Raw genomic sequence first — 20,283 nt, forward strand, 5'->3', positions numbered from 1 at the left:
TATGTAAATGTCATGGGCTTTTGCAGCTGATTGCTTTTTAGAACTCTGCTATTATAAGTTTTACAAATGGAAATATGTGCTTGTCTACCCTCTCTCATATCAAGTCTCATTACAGGTGACCACTGACATCCTGAAAGACACCCATTAAAAAAGTAAGACACAAATAGCTTCATCTGGAAAGGGGAAACCTGAGAGCAGACATAGGAAGAAGACATAATGGGAAGAGAAAGCACGGTTTTAGGCACCAAATCCGGACTACAACTAGACATACATGGAGGCATCTCTTTAAGTGTGAAGGAAGTAATTTAACCCAAAGACAGAGTAGAATGACTGCACAAAGTCACATAGAAAACTGGTGTGGGAATCAGAATCAGAAATCTGATATGATTACATTTCTAGATAGAGACACTAAAATATCTGAGAAAAATAATACAAACGTCCCATGTTGGGAACGCAGGGGTACTAGATACCATGTAAAATGTGAGCCCTTTGATGTAACTTTGGTAAAACCATTAAGCCAACAGCATCTATTGTTAGGGTTTTCGGTGATGACTAAATCTCTCCAAGAAATAATAAGCAACACCACTGCATCCATCATCTTCTTGGGTAAATTCATCTCCCCCATGCATGACCTCTACCATATATATGTCTAGCAACTTTTGTCTCAATTAGACCGAACACATTAGAAATTGTTATTGAGAGGTAGAAATCAAGGTCAAAGACATGATAAGCAAACACTGGTACATAAAAGTGGGCAATGCAACTTATTTGTATTATCTCAAACACTTTATTTAGGTGTTAAAGTTCAGAATTATAGGATATTTTTCTACTTCAGAAAAAAGGGACACAATGTAGATAGGTTGCTTATAATACTGAATATGAATGTTATATAAATAGTTCTGGGTGTACGGCAAATTTTGGATGGACATGAGTTTGAGCAAGCTCCAGGAGTTGGTGATGGACAGGGAAGCCTGGCGTGCTGCAGTCCATGGGGTTGCAAAGAGTCGGACACGACTGAGCGACTGAACTGAACTGAATGTGGACAGCCTCTATCCCTAGCCTACGACCTTATCATACAATGGGATCTGGATGTGATTCACTCTCTCCAGTGTAAAGTAATGTGCAAGGTGAAAACAGACCTACAACATAATTCATCCTTCTTCAGAATGTAATAATTTTCTGTTTTCTTAGTGGCTTTGTTAGTTATAGGCTGACATCAACCACCGCCTCAACAACCTGACAGAACAGGGTCAGCCACTTGAGAGCCTGGAGGGAGAATGAAAAGAACAAAAACCAAAACCCACAAAAAAAACAGCACTGGCTAAAGACTGGCAAAAATGCAAATATCAGCACATAAGCTTACAACTTAGAAAATCATATATATATATGCAAGTTACTTCTATTAGGCAGGATACAGAAAGTCTTCAGGCCTACTCTCTTACTTAACTTTGCTGGAGGCTTGTGGTATTTTTCCAACTCGATGTTCAGGCTGTATGAGAAAATGTCCATGAAAACCACCAGAAATACAGTTGCCCCTTTGTATCTTAAGGTTCCACATCCACATATTCAGCCAAACAAGGACTGAAAATATTTGGGGAGAAAAATTTAGAAAGTTCCCCAAAACAAAACAAAACAAAAAACCCTTGCAATTGTTTTACACCCAGAACTATTTACATAGCCTTCATATTCTATTTGGTATTATAAGTAATCTCGAGATGATTTAAAGTATATGGGAGGATGTGTGTAGGTTCTATGCAAATATAATGCTGGTTTATATAAAGGACTTGAGCATCCTTAGCTGTGGTGTCCTTTAGGGGTCCTGGAACCAATCCCCATGGATACTGAGCAACAGTTATATATAAGGAGACATTAACCACAGCCCCTCACATTCACTGTTCTGATTGGATAGACCTCATCTACTCATTTGCATAAATCATGGTACTCACCAATGGTGTAGAACCTCTTCAGCTCACTTCTTCGGGAAGGATGTTTCTGGGAATTTGCTGTGTTGTTCTGTTCTTCTTCAATGATGGGTGTCTTGGGTGCTGGGGGCTTACTGGCTTGTGGCATTTGCTTTCCTGCACCAGCCAAAGGGTTGAACCCTGGAGCAGTAATATCCACCGACTGGGACTTTTTCTTCAACCTACAGGTAGAGCATACCACATGTGATAACTCCTGACTCCAGAGAAAGACACAGTTTTTTTTTTTTTCACATTTATCTCCATCATAATTTTTTTTTCAACAACTAAGCTGCATTTGGCCTTGAAAGAGAACAAGGTTTATTCAGAAATTACAGATCTTCCCTACACTATTTTAAATCCTTCAAATATTTTTGAAACTAGTTGAGGGGAGGGGATCTTCTAAACAGAACATTTTATTAAAATACATTCAAATGTAAGGTGATAAAGGACTTAAACTGTTCGAATAGCAAACTAAAATCTGGCTTCAGATAAACACAATGCACTGAGCAATTGTTTGAAGTTTTGAACAGAGTATTTTTTAATGTCACAGTAAAACATTAGTTGGAAACAAATAATTGCAACCCCCAGAAGAATAATGAAATGTTTATCTGTATAACTAGAGCCTGCCAGTGTTTTTCTGTTTCATTGGTAACAGCATCATAGCTGGAAAAATTATCGAGTTTATACTGTTTCTCCAGATACTCTTAATGACAGTAAGTATACTACTGCTCCTCCTAAACTTTAGATAGCAGACATCAGGTCTAACAGGAAAAGCAACAGGCCACGCGAGCACGAGAACATTTTTCTTGGTGTAAAAATAATTGGTAAGTGATATGCCTTAAATTCAAACACTTCAAGTTACACAACCTGATATTTGTAACATAACTGAACCGTAAGCCCAGCATACCCTCGGTGCTTGGTACTTTTGGAGGCTAATGTTAAGTGTCATTTTTCAAGCCTTAATTCCCTACAGAAAACTAGTTGACAGTTTTATCAGTTATGGTAATCACACCTGCACATTTGCAATTTCCTAAAAGTTTCATAAAACTTCACACCTCCAGGTTTTAGTCAAGCTTTTCCAGTGTATTAGCTCCACTTTCTGCCCCACTGGTCAGACCCTGCTCCTGCTTCTACACTTGGCTTAGATGTGGCCTTCTCTTGGACGCTTTCTATGACACAGACCTTGGTGGTCTGACACCATTCTGCATGGGAGGCTATTCATAATGAGCTCTCAACAAGCCTTTATTAAATTGAATTTATCAGAGCAAAATCTGTGTTAAAGGAATAGAATATGCCAATTAGTAAAAGATTCTTTAATGAAAGCAGTGTTTATTCAAATTTAGTCATTTAATTATCACCTGTAGGCTATTCAATTTCAGTTCAGTTCAGTTACTCAGCCATATCTGACTCTGCGACCCCATGGACTGCAGCACGCCAGGCTTCCCTGTCTATCACCAACTCCCAGAGCTTACTCAGATTCATGTCCATTGAGTCAGTGATGCTATCCAACCATCTCATCCTCTGTTGCCCCCTTCTCCTCTTGCCCTCAATCTTTCCCAGCATTGGGGTCTTTTCAAATGAGTCAGTTCTTCGCATCAGACAGCAAAGTATTGGAGTTTCAGCTTCAGCATCAGTCCTTCCAATGAAAATCCAGGACTGATTTCCTTTAGGATGGAGTGGTTTATATACTACCTATGTGATCTACTTAATATTCATGAAAATTGACTTGCTTTATTAAAATTGCCAACAAATATATTAACAAGTGCTCGACAGCACTAGTCATGAGAAATATAAATTAAGACCACTTCACACTCAAAACAGAACCACCAGAATGGCTAAAATGTCAAAGATGTAACATGACGTATAATGGTAAAGGAGCAATTGGAATTCCGGGACATTGACAGTGGAGACCACTCTGGGCAAATTCCTGCCACGATCTTAGCTGAAGGCATGCATCTTTTAAGTCACTCATTATATTCTTAGTATTTATCCTACACAAATACAGACATATTCACCAAAAGGCCCAATCAGGAATATTCATAGAAGCACTATTTATGAATACATAAATATCAAAAACAGCCCAAACGTCTTGCCAACAGTAGAAATGGGTAAATAGGTTGCATAATACTTACAAAATGGAATTTTATACAGCTCTGGAAATGAAAGAACTACACCTGCTTGTAATGACACAGATGGGTCTCATAAAAATAACATTGAGCAAAAGGAGACAGACAGAGAAAGGCTCATGTTATGGAATTCAATTTATATAAAGTTCAGATAAACTATCAAACTCTCTCTGCTATTAAAAGTGTGGATAGTGGGGAGTTATTACACTGACGGGCTTTCCAAGTGGTGCTGTGTGAAAGAATCCACCTGCGAATGCAGGAGGTGCAAGAGACACAGGTTTGATCTCTGGGTTGAAAAGATCCCTTGGAGAAGGAAACGGCAACCCACTCCAGTATTCTTGCCTGGAAAATCCCATGGGCAGAAGAGCCTGGCCATGGGGTTGCACAACTGAGCATACCACATTACATTGACAGAGACAGGAATGGCTTCCTGGGACTCTGGGACTGCTCTGTTTCCTGATCTGGGTTCTGGGTACCAGGATGTGTTTACTTTGTGAAAATCTAATAATCTACAGTTTCTGCATCTTTTCTGAGTATACAGTACACTTCAATAGAGTCTCCATTGGAAATTGGCTGAATTTTTAACGTATTCATTTAAAATCAAGATTATATATAGTTACTGAATAGCTGCTTGTCCCAAAGCAGCAAATGAAAAGAAAGAATGAAAGTCTTACCTCTAGCCTCCCAAAGACGGCCAGAGTAGAGTGAATCTAAAGAAGAATCCTTTCCTCACTGGGTTGGCTGTACCTCGTCCCCCTGCTTTCCATGAACTGAAAGGGGCTATTCATTCATTCCCTGAAAGGCTACTTTGCATCAGCTAATATTTTGGGGACCTGGAACACATGGCGAACACAAAGGGGCAAAATATCTGCCATCATGGAATCCTCATTCTCATGGAGGAAGACAAGTAATAAGTAACAAAACAAACCAATATATAACAAATCAGGTGGTGAAAAATGCCGTGATTAAAATAGAGTAAAAGGGATAGCAAACAAAAGTGTCCAAGCATATTGTTACATAAAGGAGAGCCGATGGAGGGCTCTCGGACCATCAGACTTTTGAGAAGAGACCTGAAGGGAGAAGCCGTGAGCAATTTGGGGAGCAGTATTTCAGCAAATAGGGAACTTGTTTTTCTGCGTTAGAGGAACAAAGTGATTGGAGGAGACAAGCAGGAGATGAGGTCAACAAAATGCCCTCCATCAACAAGATGGGGCGCAGGAGAAAGAGGACAGATTATATAGAGCTTCAGGGTCATTTAAGAATGAGGCCAGGAGAGGGTCTGATCCAAGGAGGCATGTCATGATGACTGTATATTAAAACACTTTGTCTGCTTTGCTGAAATCAGGTTGAAGTCTGTATCTCCAAGTTAAGCAAGCTGCATGCAATGACCTTCAAGGAGTCAACACCAAAAATCACTTAGAGTACCACATGCTTGAGCCAACAGGGGTTTACTTTGCACAGGATTATGTACTTATTAATGCCGTGGGCCTCCGACATCATCATTCTTGTCTGAGTCTGGAGTTTATGCACTGTAGCTAAAAGTTACAGTAGTACTATGAGCAGCATTAAGATTAAGAAGTTAAGAAATAAGGTGAAGGTTATCGAGGCAACAACTTTGATTTGTTCCAATGTGGTTTTCCAGAGGAGCCCAGTTAGGCATACAACGATGTAGACTGCACTTAAAATATATTAAACCCTAAAAGCTCTAAGAAATCACCAATATTTGACCACTTTCACCTACAGAAATGTTACCTTTCTATAGTGCATTTTACAAACTTTATTTCAAGATCAAACGAGTTTCAGCATAAAGCAAGTATTTTGTGGGGGGTGGGTGGGGAGAGGTGGTACGAAGGAGTAGGAACCGAAAGGAAAGGGGCTACATTTTACTGAAAGAAATCCAACTGCTCTTTGTGTGTGTGCCTGCTTTGTCCCTCAGTCGTTTCCGAGTCTTTGCAACCCCATGGACTGTAGCCTGCCAGACTCCTCTGTCCATGGAATTTTCAAGGCAAGAATACTGGAATGGGTTGTCATTTCCTTCTCTAGGGGATCTTCCCAACACAGGTATCAAACCCACGTCTCCTGCATTAGCAGGCAGATTCTTTACCACTGAGTCACCTGGGAAGCCCAACCGCTCCTTAGTTCTCAGTAAAGATTATTTTCAAAATGTAAATGTGACAAGTTTTATCTTCAGTCCACAGAGCAAACTATTTCATCACCAGAAACTGCTTACATTTTAAGCTGGCCTGTTTCAGAATTGATCAGAGTTGCTAAATTTATGTCTCACACTGGAGGACATCAGCAATAAATCTTAAATGTTTGATAAAGGGCTTGATACTTAATTAATGAAACTCTCCATCACTTCAAATACCTAAGTACTCTACAACTCCTTTTATAGCCCCTGGAATAAGCAAAGGACAAAGGCAAGCAGTCTATATTTTCTGTATCTTCCCTCTTCTTTCTGCTCTTTCCCACCAGACACCCGTCCCAATCAAAACTTGAAGGTGACATGTTTCCACTGTTGTCGCTGGAGTCTGGAATGCTGCTAGCAGGTTTGTGGGCTTGCTTAAGGAAAGACTTCTATTTGCATGATCTTAGAAAGGAGAACTGTGTGGGCAACTGAATTACTCCTTTAAGGATCCTAAAAATGACTACTGTGGTTGACAAGGAAACCTGCTAAATGCTACCTTCGATTTCCATCTTTCACGAAAGGGGAAGTCTTTGTAAATTTTTAACAATGTTCTTGATTAAATGTGTTAAACAAATGTAAATATAGCCTAATGGCCTATGTAGGTGTATGGGAGTAATAAATGAAACACTACAACTAGAGACAAAGAGATCTCTCAATAGATACTAAGAGGATCTTTGTTTAATGTGCTTCGCATTACCAAAGGAAAAATAACTGTGACATCTTGGGGAAAGGGAACTGAATAAAAAGAGGCGTCCTCCCCCACCTTGGTACAGCTTCAATGGGCAGACACCACTGTGTTTCATCATCTTTGCCTTTTCTTGTTACTATGTTCTTGTGAACAAACAAGAATTATTCCTACTCCTCCAAACATGTATTCCAATGCCTTCTTTCATCGTGGTAACAAAGTGAGTGAGTGAAGTCACTCAGTCGTGTCCAACTCTTTGTGACCCCATGGACTGTAACCTACCATTCTCCTCTGTCCATAGGATTTTCCAGCCAAGAGTACGGGAGTGGGTTGCCATTTCCTTTTCCAGCCGACCCAGGGATCAAACCCAGGTCTCCCACACTGTAAGGAGAAGCTTTACCGTCTGAGCCACCAGGGAAATCCTTATGGTAACAAGGTTGGACATTTTTCTGAGACTCAGTTTCTTCATCTATAAAATGGGGATAAAACAGAACCAGGAAGGTTCTGAGGACTAAGTAAATATCCTACGGAAAAGTACCTAGCATAGCACCTGCATGGAATGCAAGTTCCAATCTCTTTAAGGGGATATAATTTTGTTCAAACTTCTATGGATGCTGAGGAAATGATATCAGCTTCTGCACAATTTTAAAAAACTTTTTACTTTATATTGGAGTATAGCCATACATATATAGGTATCCATTCTTCCCCAGGGCTTCCCTGGTAGCTTAGTTGGTAAAGAAACTTCCCGCAGTGCAGGAGACCCAGGTTCAATCCCTGGGTCAGGAAGATCCCCTGGAGGAGGAAATGGCAACCACTCCAGTATTCTTGCCTGGAAAATCCCACAGACAGAAGAGCCTGGCAGGGTACAGGCCATGGGGTCACAAAGAGTTGGACATGATTGAACACACATGCAGAAGGAAGGAACTTATGTTGATTTTAATAGAAACATAAGAAATCTTTCACTCATTTCAAGATAACAGAGTAGAATTCATGAATATTTTGGCTAAGGGCTTAATGGACATCCCGGAGCCCAGAGCTTGTGCCAAAAGTGAGTGAATGGCTTTAAGCTGCTCATCACACAGGACTTCTCCCCAAGATGTGAGTCAATCCTCTATTTCAATAGCTTTCACCAAGGAGAAGCTTGCTCTATGCTTCTTCATATGTAGCCCTTTATTACCCTGGTTTATTACCTGTCGTACTCTTCTGGTCTTTCCTTTCCATCTCACATTGTGGGATTTTCACCTTCCCATCATCTCCACTCTTCCATCATCTTCCCTTTAAGTCATAACCAAGCAGCACTTTCCATCTTTCTCTGTCTGTTATGCTTTTCATCTTGTAACAGTTTTGTTAACTTGTTTGAATACTTCATGATAGAACTCTACCTTTAGCCTGAACTAAACTCTGGTATGATTTATGTATGTAATAAAAAATATCTTCATTTAACTTGAGTTCTTAACTGGAATTACTTCTCTCCCATCAAGTGGAATTTAAATTGTACCTTCATGACAATTAATCAGATATGTTCCTGAGCTCTGTAGCTATCTGAGAAAAAAATTAACCTCCTATTATCATTTATTATATAGTATTAGGATGCCCATAGCAATAATAGAAACTGTTGGGAAAACCTACTATAGTATAATGGGAATATTCCCTAGGTCATAGGGAAAGTTTGGTTGGGAGGCTAAAACTTAGGGAAGCTGGAATCCAAACAGGTTATTTGGACTAAAAAGCCATGCTTTAGAATTAGGAGATAGAGAAAAATTTCAGCTCTAACATTCATCAGCCATGTAACTTTGGACAAGAACTTTGACTGTTTGGGTCTCTATTTTCTTATTCATAATGGTGGTATTCACACTATATGCCTACTTGACCTACGAGAGTTATTGTAAACAGAAAATGTGTTAATGTTAATGAAAGCACATTGTAAAACTCCACAGAACTCTGCAGTACACAGCAGTAGCTATACAAAATCACTCTTTTCCCAATTCACTTGCTCTATACTTAAGCAAACATACATGTACACACACATACATGGATGCATGTGAATGGCTGTGCCCAAAGACTCAATGCTTGTAGTCCTTTCCAGTCATTTCCAACGAGAAGACCATCTGTGATTTGCACAACTCATTACTGTTAGCAAAGCTGTCTCCTTGCTTCCTAAGAGAGCTAATGCAAGGATATTTTTTAAAGTAGTAAAGCTGCTGAGAATGCAGATTTTCCAAGTTGGATACTGTGTGCTGCAAAAATGTCAAGTCACTGAAAAAGAGCTTTTGAGAGCAAATGCCTGAAGAATTTTCACACTGCAAAATTAAGGGCTTTTGTTACTCCTTGTACAGTTTAACTAAAAATCAGCAGCTAAGAACAAACCACAAAACCAGCAAAAAACAAGCAGATTCAGAAATCCAACCAGAAGAAATGACAGATTGGAAACCTATACATTAAAACAAGAAAACAATCCCTTGGGGTATAGAGTATGCCAATTACAGCCTGCTCTGTTACAGCTGTAGCCAAACTATTTTTTGTGCCTCTACAAACAAGGATTAAGACATAAAATATATCATTAACGTGGATCACGAATTACACAATCTTCTTTTACAATTCAAAACCAATGCAAAAGTTTCAACAGAAGTACCCTTCAGGAGTGCAAATTGGCGTTGGAACCATTAGTGGGACAGCAAAACCAGATACCTTGCTATAATACGATGTTTCTAGCCCTGTATTCATTCTAAGAGGTTGATGCTGTCCTATCTTGGAGATTCAGAGAACAGAAAATTCAAGAATTGAGTCAAAGGTACAAAGATATGTAGAAATGGTTTGCTAGAAATTCTCTTATTAAATGCAACTGAATTCAAATCTGTGAAGAGCAACGCCAGCTGTATATATCAACCAAATAGAAGCATACATGAATCTATTGCTATGATAACTTAAATTTATAACAAAAATACTAGAAATTAAATCCAAAACCAATCTGCCTCTACAGAGTTCAATAAACCCTAACATAAATGGTTAGCCTTTCTTATTGACCCTTCATGAAAAGACATCCAAATCCTCGAAGTCTGCCAGGTGGTTTATTTATATCTTCATGCTAATACCAGCCTAGAGAGGCTGGAGAGAAGCATTTTTCATCAGGATACTTACCACCAGATCAACTGAATTCCTACATTCAGAGAAATTCAGTCTGTTCACCATTTCACTCCTAGGACTTAGCACGCATGCTTGTGAGCTTAGTCACTTCAGTCGTGTCCGACTCTTTGCGACCTCGTGGACTGCAGCCTGCCAGGCTCCTCTACCCACGGGATTCTCCAGGTATGAATACTGGAGTGGGTTGCCAAGCCTTCCTCCAGGGGATCTTTTCAACCCAAGGATCAAACCCAAGTCTCTTAATGTCTCCTGCACTGGCAGGCAGGTTCTTTACTGCTAGCCCCTGGGAAGCCCAGGACTTAGCATAATTCTTGGCATATAGAAAGCACGTCATAAACAAACTGTTAAATGAATGAGTGGTTTCATGATAGGAAAAAGCCGCAAAAGATCATACAAAAATGCAAGCAACTTCATGTATAAAGTCTATGAAAATAAGCTAAAAGAGTAACTAATTTCGGACAGTTTGGGGGCAGATGTAATAATGAATTTAGTACATCCCCACTCAATCATGGTAGCTTCAAAACTTAGACAAAGGAAATTATTCCACCTCCATTATCAGCAGTATAATAAATTGGAACATTTCTTTTTTCACTAAATTTAGCCTTGTAATTTCTAAAAATAGCACTATGCAGTCTTGATAAATTGACATCCCTATGAAAAAATTTCAGTGGTGGCATGAAGAAGTGAAAAGATCAAGGACTCTGTAATCAAAAATTTGAGTTCAAGTTCAGGATCTACTAATTTTAAGTAATCTAATATTAAATAATTTTCTTGATTTGAAGTTCTACTTTATATTTTTGATCATTTATTAAGAATTTGCATAGTATCTTTCTACTACACAGTTTCAAAAAATTAAGTCAACACTATTAATAGTAAAATTTTTATGAGCTTCCGCTTCCGTGTACTTTCCAATTATACCACTATATTGTAAGCATTCACTATGAAATTACACAAATTTCCAATTTATTTCAGTTTTTGCCTTGGAACTTCAAAGCCTTTCAACTGGAAAATCCTGGAAGTAGAAACACATTATGCAAATCCAAAGATTAGGGCTTGAAGGATTTGGAAGTCAAATTCTTATAAATGTTGAACAGTCTTCTGTAATAACCCACAGAGATAGAATTTAATTTTATTACCTTTGATGAAATGATTTGTAACATGCTATTGACACATCGAGTGCGTTCTGTTTATTCATCTTAGGAAGAAGGAATCAGAATAAATAAGCACTACTTTAAGACTTCAGGCGTCTATCCAACATTGCTGATTAAAGGAATCTATTTTTAACAGGATTTCCTATTACAAACTATCAGTATAATGCATATAGACTAGCTGATTAAAATGTAGTTTTGCCTATGCACAATATAAGGCCACTCCAAACTTAATCAAGATAGCTTCTGTAGGTAACAATGATCTGGGCCAGAACCCAATGGTTTACAGTTAAAATGCCAAGGTAGAACAACAGTCTCCTGTGTCAATTTCCCCAAATGAACACATGATAAACAGAAAAAGAAGTTAAAAAAATATAGGTCTCTCATTTACATGTTAATTCAGCTGCTTGAGAAAAAAATCACTCCATTTAATTCATTGTTTCTTTACCTCTTTAAACCAACCCGTCCTATTGATGAATATTAAAAAATCCTTAAGTCATTCTCAGTTCAGTTCAGTTCAGTTCAGTCGCTCAGTCGTGTCGGACTCTTTGCGACCCCATGAATTGCAGCACGCCAGGCCTCCCTGTCCATCACCAACTCCCAGAGTTCACCCAAAACCCATGTCTGTCGAGTCAGTGATGCCATCCAGCATCTCATCCTCTGTCGTCCCCCTCTCCTCCTGTCCCCAATCCCTCCCAGAATCATAAGTCATTCTACATATTTGCAAATAAAAATGTTGCTTGGTGGGTTTTACATGTAAGATTGCATATCGATTTTATTCTTGTGTGAAAAGGATTTTTTAACCTGCCCCATGTAGATTCTAATTACCTAGTAAAATACAGTACACCATGTCCCCCTTAAATTTGAGGATCACTGGAAAATCTGTTATAATTTTCTTCAATTCACATAATAGTGGTTTAACACATGATGGTTATGAAGTGTTTTCCCAACACAACAAAGTTGGATTTTAGACCTTCTTCAGATAAACAAACCATAAATGTTTAGAATTACATTAAATAAGTCACTGGTCTCCTCCCAGTGACAACTCTATAAACCTACATTTACCTTTCCCCATAATTTAAAAACATTTTCTTGTTATACAAAAGGGTATGATCCTCCTCTTGTTAAAACTAATCTCTCCGTGTGCTTTCTGAATCCAACTGCATCCTCTCTCCATACCTGAGGTTTCAATGTACTAACCATTCTCTTCCCTCCTGTAAATCCTGAATCAACTGACCAATAAGGACTGGAGTCAGGGGGCCCATCACAAGAGGGCTGCCTGGAGCAGAAGGGGTGCTGGTGCGGCTACCCCATGTTCAGTGAACATCATGAGGATGCCGTGGGCTTCGTGTCCCAAAGAGAGAAGGCAGAGGGGGTGGGGCCGGATCCCTGCAGTCCTTTCCACGGTGTGAGAAGTCACTCTTCTTTCTCTGGAGAGGCAGAGATACAGAGAGCCCAAGGTCTGTTCTAAATCCTTCAGAAAAGAAGGAAGTCTATTTTACACACACAAGAAGCGATGCAGGCAAGGCAGACAAGGTTCCTCCTCCATTGCTTTCTCCACTGCACTCCTAGGTTATCTGCTTCCATGCTGGTCATGAATCTCCCGCCAGCATTCAACCAGGTGCTAACATCTCCCATCGCTTCAAGAAGTCCTTTTCTTCCTTAGGCCACCATCCCATTTCTGGATTTCCTTTCTCTCTATTCATCCTGCGCAATCCTCCCCAATACTGCCTCACACCCAGTGCTCTCACAAAACAATTCATTGTGGTCTTCAATCATTTCACACAGTCAAAGGTTACTTTTTTTTGATTTTCATCACTCTTAGCCTTAGAATGGCAGGATGCTTGGTGGATATGCAAAGCACAAAGGGTAAGGTCATGGACTCTGGATGGAGTTAGGGGCCTGGATCCAAAACCTGGCTCCTTATTATGGGATCTACGGTGAAATTACTTAATCTCTCCACAGTTTATACGCATGTGTAAAATGAAGTTAATAACTGTATTTAGCTTGAAGGATTATTAAAAGGGTAACTAAAAAGCAGAGACATTACTTTGCCAACAAAGGTCTGCCTAGTCAAGGCTATGGTTTTTCCAGTAGTCATGTATGGATGTGAGAGTTGGACTATAAAGAAAGCTGAGCACAGAAGGCTTGATGCTTTTGAACTGTGGTGTTGGAGAAGACTCTTGAGAGTCCCTTGGACTGCAAGGAGATCCAACCAGTCCATCCTAAAGGAGAATAGTCCTGGGTGTTCATTGGAAGGACTGATGTTGAAGCTGAAATGCCAATACTTTGGCTCATGTGAAGAGCTGACTCATTTGAAAAGACCCTGAATCTGAGAAAGATTGAGGGCAGGAAGAGAAGGGGATGACAGAGGATGAGATGGTTGGATGGCATCACCAACTCAATGGACATGGGTTTGGGTGAACTCTGGCAGTTGGTGATGGACAGGGAGGCCTGGAATGCTGCAGTTCATGGGGTCGCAAAAAGTCGGAAATGACTGAGCGATTGAACTGAACTGAAATTCACCCATATAAATATTCAACGTGATTTGTACTAGTATATCTAAGTAGTCAACTTTTTTTTTAATGGCCCCTTTACATTGAAACATTTTAGCTTAGAGCCCCTGACACACAACACTTCTAAACTTCCTTTTTTCCACCATTTCTTAAAAAGTTCCTTTTTCTCCCCTCTTTCACCCTTAAGTTCTGGAATATCCAGGCGACTAAAAGAACTGGGCCTCCCTCTGCTTTGCATTCACTGTCTCCCTAAATATTCTCATCCATTCCCTTGGAAGAAAGATTTCTATGCTGAAAACTCCCATATTTATACCTCCAGCCCACACTTTCTCCAGAACAGCAAACTTAAATATATAACTAGCTACTTGGCATTATCCATAATCTGTGCCACTTTTTAAACTCACCATGTCCCTAAAAACATTCTTGATCCCTAAATTCAGCCCGATGTCCCTTCCTCTCTTCTTCATCTGCAAATGGCACCAACACCTCTGATTTTTCAAGCCCGAAAACTGGAAGTTATATTTGTTTCCTTCCTTTTCAACAGCCTCCACTTCTAATTCATCAGCAAGTTTTCTCTTTCTGCCTTCAGATTACATGGTGAGTCTCCCTACTTCTCTCCTCCTTCACTACCACCTTCCTGGTCATCAGCCCTCTGGGTTACCGCCACAGCCTCCATGCTGGTCTCTCTGTTAGACTTTCCTCTCTTCCCACCTGTTCTTACAGCAGCCCAAATAAGCATGTTAGGCCTAAAGGAGACAAGCTGCTTTCTTGCTTTAAAGCACTGAATGGCTCCCCACTATGATATGATGCATTCCTAAACTTTTTTTCCATGGTCCATAAGGCCCTGCATGTCTCCATGTTGTAATTCAGCTGGGGCTATTCTTCCTGCTCGTGTCTGGTCACATTGGTGTCCTTCAAGGTTCTTGAAGATGCCAAGTTCTTTCCTGCCTCAGGACCTTTGCACATGCTCCCCCTGCCCCCAACCGACGGAAATGCAGTTTGAGTTGTTGGTTGCTTCTCATTTTTTAAGTCTCCTCAGAAAAACCATCCCACATGATTCTAAGCAGGTTGCCTTCTATCTCCTGCCTTCCAGCCCCACTGAAGCTGCTCTCTGTTGTTCTGCCCACCTGCTTCTCATGGTATTTATCACCAAGTCTAATGACACATTTGTTCATGTGTCCTTTCCTCTGTTCTGTCTCTCTCACTTCACGGTTCCCTCTGGTGTTCCTGGAAGCACATGTCCTTTATCCACCTATGTGCCAGGCACGGTAAGTGCACACCAAAAATACTTACTATACAAATAAGTGAATGGGTGAATAAATGAATACATTATCCCTCTGCACAGACTCCAGACATGAATTTACTCAGAGGACTTAAAGGGCATGAGGTTATGTTTATTCTCGCCACCTTCTTTCCTTTTCAGTTTGTCTCAGTCACAGTGTCCCAAATCTTTCTTAAGATATTACCATCACATCTCTTTGGTTAGAAAACCACAATATTCATAGCAGTTATGTGAAAGGAGAGCTGTCTCCTGATCTATGAGCTGGGCTAATTTTGAAAGCTGAAAATTATGGTTGAATGCATCATCTAAGGAACAGGCCTGAGCTAGAAGATCCATTTAAATGTGTTGATAAACTGGCATTGTGCTAATGGGCATTTCACTCCTGTATTTTCTGGGTCTCATATTTTTGCAGCTGGTAAATTACATTAGGAGAAAAATCAAATGGAGACTGAATGCAGAGAAGCAAAGTATTACATATTAATGAGCCAGAGAAAAAGGGCAGTAGAAAAAAACATATTCATATATATGTTAACTTCTAATTACATTAAGGACTGATAGAAATCCCTACCTAACTCTATTTAAAATAGTATATTCAGTCAATCATCATTAAAGAATAAGAAATAAAATCTGATGATGGCAAAAAGTAGCAATCTATATTTAATTATAGATTGGAGAACCTTTAAAATCTGTAGGGAGACTGAGTTCAACCACATAATTTCACAGTGGCATTAACAGAACTAATATTTCTTGAGCTCAGGCTGTATGTTAGGTAAATAGCCAATTATTGCCTTAAATTTGTCCGCCATCAGCTACTTGAGGTCAGGAATTGCCTTATTCATATTTGGGCCACACTGCCCTGACGGGCACACAGCAGCCACCATTAAAGGCTTGACTTCCCCTAGGAATAAACTGAAGGACTAGGTGCATACAAATGCCCCAGGAAAGACTGCCTTTGTGTCTTCTTATGAACCCTTAGTTGCTTTCTATCACAAACCGGGTAATGGCAGTACAGTACTCCTCTGGGCTTCTTTTCAGACCAATGTTCTCAACTAGATTCTGCCATAACTGGGAATAAACCTGACTTAACACACTTACGGAGAAGGCAATGGCACCCCACTCCAGACTCTTGCCTGGAAAATCCCACGGATGGAGGAGCCTGGTAGGCTGCAGTCCATGGGGTCACGAAGAGTTGGACACGACTGAGCGACTTCCCTTTCACTTTTCACTTTCATGCATTGGAGAAGGAAATGGCAACCCACTTCAGTGTTCTTGCCTGGAGAATCCCAGGAACGGAGGAGCCTGGTGGGCTGCCGTCTCTGGGGTCGCACAGAAGCATACATGACTGAAGCAATTTAGCAGCAGCAGCAACACACTTAACGTGAACCTCATTATACTCATCTGTACCATGCTGGATATCACCCCTGTGATATTTGTCTAACATGTGTATATGTTTTTGTGTTCCCCAACATCTGCTGATTCCCATCTATAGTCAAGGCACAGTAGTAGATTTCATGGATCTTATTTGCCAGCATCAATACTCTGCATTTTGTTAGGCATTTGAAGCCAATGTTTTCTCTTATCAGCTGAGATATTTCATGGATTCTTTGTAGTTCACTCCTTACTGGAGATCCCTCTTCTGCGGTTTCTTCCTTATGAGTGAATACAAATTGTCCCTCTAGGTCCTAACAGTTCCTATTCCAGGCCTCCATTATCTTATTTCTGCTGGGGTTATGGCCCTCCCCCAGACAGCCCTCTCAGACAAGATCTAAGACTGTTTCAGGCCAGATCTCTCTCTCTGCTATGGCCACATCTTGCTGATAAGAAACAAACATTCCTTGCCCTGTAGATTTCAGCACATTCATGAGATGGCAGCTCTTTGTATCCCAGTGTCAGATTCTCCCTACTCTTCAAAATTTTCTTGGTTGAGTCAAAGTTGAACCCATTGTTTCCCCAAGTTTTCAGTGAAGCCCCCCATACAGATTTAAGGTGAGGTTTGGGGGTTGGATAGGACAAGATTCCCAGAATACCAGCAGCTCTCTCTAAAAACCTTATTCTAATCTCCAAACAGTTATAATGGTGGTGGGTGGTCAGCTGAGAGTCACAAAAGCAGTCCTTGACCATCAGCTTATATTTCATTTCAAAATGAGTAACAGGTGTCTTCTCAGATCCAGTTGAACTACAGACAATGTCTAATTTTAACTTCCTGCTACTGATGCAATATACCTTTATTAACCATTCTTAAGGTCATTGCTCTCTAAGAAAGGGTTGGAACCACCAAAGAAGGTAGTGATAGAATGGAGCCATCCTTTAATTTCAGGAACATTTCTAGTTATATATCATACACACACACACAGACACACACACACAGACACACACACACACACTTAAATTGATTTTCAGCATATTCAGTGAAAGTTTAATGAGCCCAAAGCACTATGCTAACTGCTAGGGATAGAAGGATGAAAAAAAAAAAATCTGTTGCTTTCCTTCAGGACACAAAAGGGGATGGATTTATAAAACAAAATTACAGAAAACGACAAGTACTCTGGTTACAAGAGGGTAATCCCTCCTCCACTTTGGATTTACCTTTAAATTCTAATATTCATGTGAATTAATTTCACATGAAACAATGGAAACAGTGACTTTTCTTTACAAAACTTTATTTTCTTGAGCTCCAAAATCACTGCAGATGGTAACTACAGCCATGAAGTTAAAAGATGCTCCTGGGAAGAAAAGTTATGGCCAACCTAGACAGCATATTAAAAAGCAGAGACATTACTTTGCCAACAAAGGTACATCTAGGCAAAGCTACAGTTTTTCCAGTAGTCATGTATGGATGTGAGAGTTGAATTATAAAGAAGGCCAAGTGCCGAAGAATTGATACTTTTGAACTGTCAGACTCTTAAGAGTCTCCTGGACTGCAAGGAGATCCAGCCAGTCAGTCCTAAAGGAAATCAGTCACTGGAAGGATTGATGCTGAAGCTGAAACTCCAATACTTTGGCCACCTGATACGAATAACTGACTCACTGAAAAAGATCCTGATGCTGGGAAAGATTGAAGGCGGGAGGACAAGCGGATGATGGAGGATGAGATGGTTGGATGGCATCACCAATGTGATGGACATGAGTTTGAGTAGCCTCCAGGAGTTGGTGATGGACAGGGAAGCCTGGCCTGCTGCAGTCCATGGGGTCACAAAGAGTCAGACACAACTGAGCAACTGAACTGAACTGATTATCAACATATTACAAAACAGAAAACATGTTAGACCAAAAAGGGCAAAATTAATCTCATTTCAGCATAAAGAGCAGAACTCTCAGCTGAACAAACTTAACTTTATAAGAAATGGAGGGTATCATCATCCATGTTTTGACTTCCATGGAGAGGTAAAAATCAAGCAAGCAGGGACTGCCCACAGGCCTTTGAAAGCACTGTTCTAGATCGTCTCAAATTCTACAGGCAATGAATTTCCTTTGCCAAGAGCCCCTTTATTCAAATTGGTTCTACTCCTTCCCCTGTGTTTTTATGCCTACAGCAGAGGGGCAGATTTTCCTACAATTTTCCAAGCCCTGTGTTCAGGGCCAGGTGGTTCCCTGTGCAAAATGAAAATGCAAGGTTCCTCATTATAAAATGTATTAAGAGTTCAGGATAACAACAGCAGAGCATACAACCAAGTGCAGACAGGCCGAGGCCCTGGACAGTTGCACAGGATGCACCCGCGTTAGGCTGGCTCTGCCCGTGTGGTCTAACACAATCCCCTACACTGATTTCCCCAAAGAAGAGCTTTAAAGAGACACATGTACCCCAATGTTCATCGCAGCACTGTTTATAATAGCCAGGACATGGAAACAACCTAGATGTCCACCAGCAGATGAATGGATAAGAAAGCTGTGGTACACAATGGAGTATTACTCAGCCATTAAAAAGAATACATTTCAATCAGTTCTGATGAGATGGATGAAACTGGAGCCGATTATACAGAGTGAAGTAAGCCAGAAAGAAAAACACCAATACAGTATACTAACACATCTATATGGAATTTAGAAAGATGGTAATGATGACCCTGTATGCAAGACAGCAAAAAAGACACAGATGTATAGAGCAGACTTTTGGACTCAGAGGGAGAGGGAGAGGGTGGGATGATTTGGGGGAATGGCATTGAAACATGTATACTATCATGTAAGAATCGAATCGCCAGTCTATGTCCGATGCAGGATACAGCATGCTTGGGGCTGGTGCACGGGGATGACCCGGAGGGATGTTGTGGGGAGGGAGGTGGGAGGGGGGTTCATGTTTGGGATTGCATGTACACCCGTGGTGGATTCATGTCAATGTATGGCAAAACCAATATAGTATTATAAAGTAAAATAAAGTAAAAATAAAAAGTTAAAAAAAAAATGACACTTCAGCACCAAGGAATCACATCTAAGGAAACATTTCTAGAATGACACTCCAGCTGGATGAAGTCTTTCTTACTGGTCAGTAAATCCTATCTCGAAGGTCAGAGCTCAACTCCAAAGGACTGCAGATTATGAATTTAAATATTGTCTTAACCTCCTGGCAGTTAAAATGTTCTCAGCTTAAGTTGATCTTTGTGTCTACAGGTTACATTGGAGCTTAAGAATAATAACATTCCACATGTACACAATTTGACGAAAACCTCCTGGATGGCTCAAAATAATCTCCATGTGGAAAAAAGGACACGGAGCGGCTCCAGCTGTGGGATGGGAAACAGCTGTGGGAAGGATGCTGTCCTGCCTTTTTTGTACTTGAAGCAGAAGGTGTTTGCTGCTGCTAAGTCACTTCAGTCATGTCCAACTCTGTGTGACCCATAGATGGCAGCCCACCAGGCTCCCCTGTCCCTTGGATTCTCCAGGCAAGAACACTGGAGTGGGTTGCCATTTCGAGGGATCAAATATTTATTCTGCAGAGACAGGCAGCATTTTAGAGCAAGGATGATTGGAAGAGTCCTGAGAATGTTCTGGCTGACCCACCATGATTCCCCCTTTAGATTTCACTACAGCCTCCTACTGCATCTGCTCTTTCCTCACATTCAGTCCATTTTCCACACAAAGAGCAAAGTGCTGTTTTAAAAAAAACATAATTCAGATCAAGCCAGTCCTTCCAATAAAGCTTCTGAATAGATTTCAAACCACTTACCACGGCTTGCAGGACCCGTCACGACCTAGCCCCTGCCTGTTTCACTGGCCTTATCCCTATGCTTCTCTTCATTCTTGC

At 40.4% G+C, this 20,283-nt stretch overlaps 1 protein-coding gene across 1 annotated transcript in view; it reads right to left on the reverse strand.

Moving 5' to 3' along the window:
• Positions 1 to 20,283, reverse strand: part of OXR1 (oxidation resistance 1) — a 428,227-nt gene that overhangs the window by 254,080 nt on the left and 153,864 nt on the right. Inside the window, exon 2 of the mRNA XM_052651566.1 lies at positions 1,947 to 2,143. Within this exon, the coding sequence (XP_052507526.1) occupies positions 1,947 to 2,143 (197 nt within the window). The remainder of the gene's footprint in view (positions 1 to 1,946; positions 2,144 to 20,283) is intronic.

Source organism: Budorcas taxicolor, chromosome 14, assembly GCF_023091745.1.
Source record: "Budorcas taxicolor isolate Tak-1 chromosome 14, Takin1.1, whole genome shotgun sequence".
Taxonomy (NCBI): Eukaryota; Metazoa; Chordata; class Mammalia; order Artiodactyla; family Bovidae; genus Budorcas; species Budorcas taxicolor.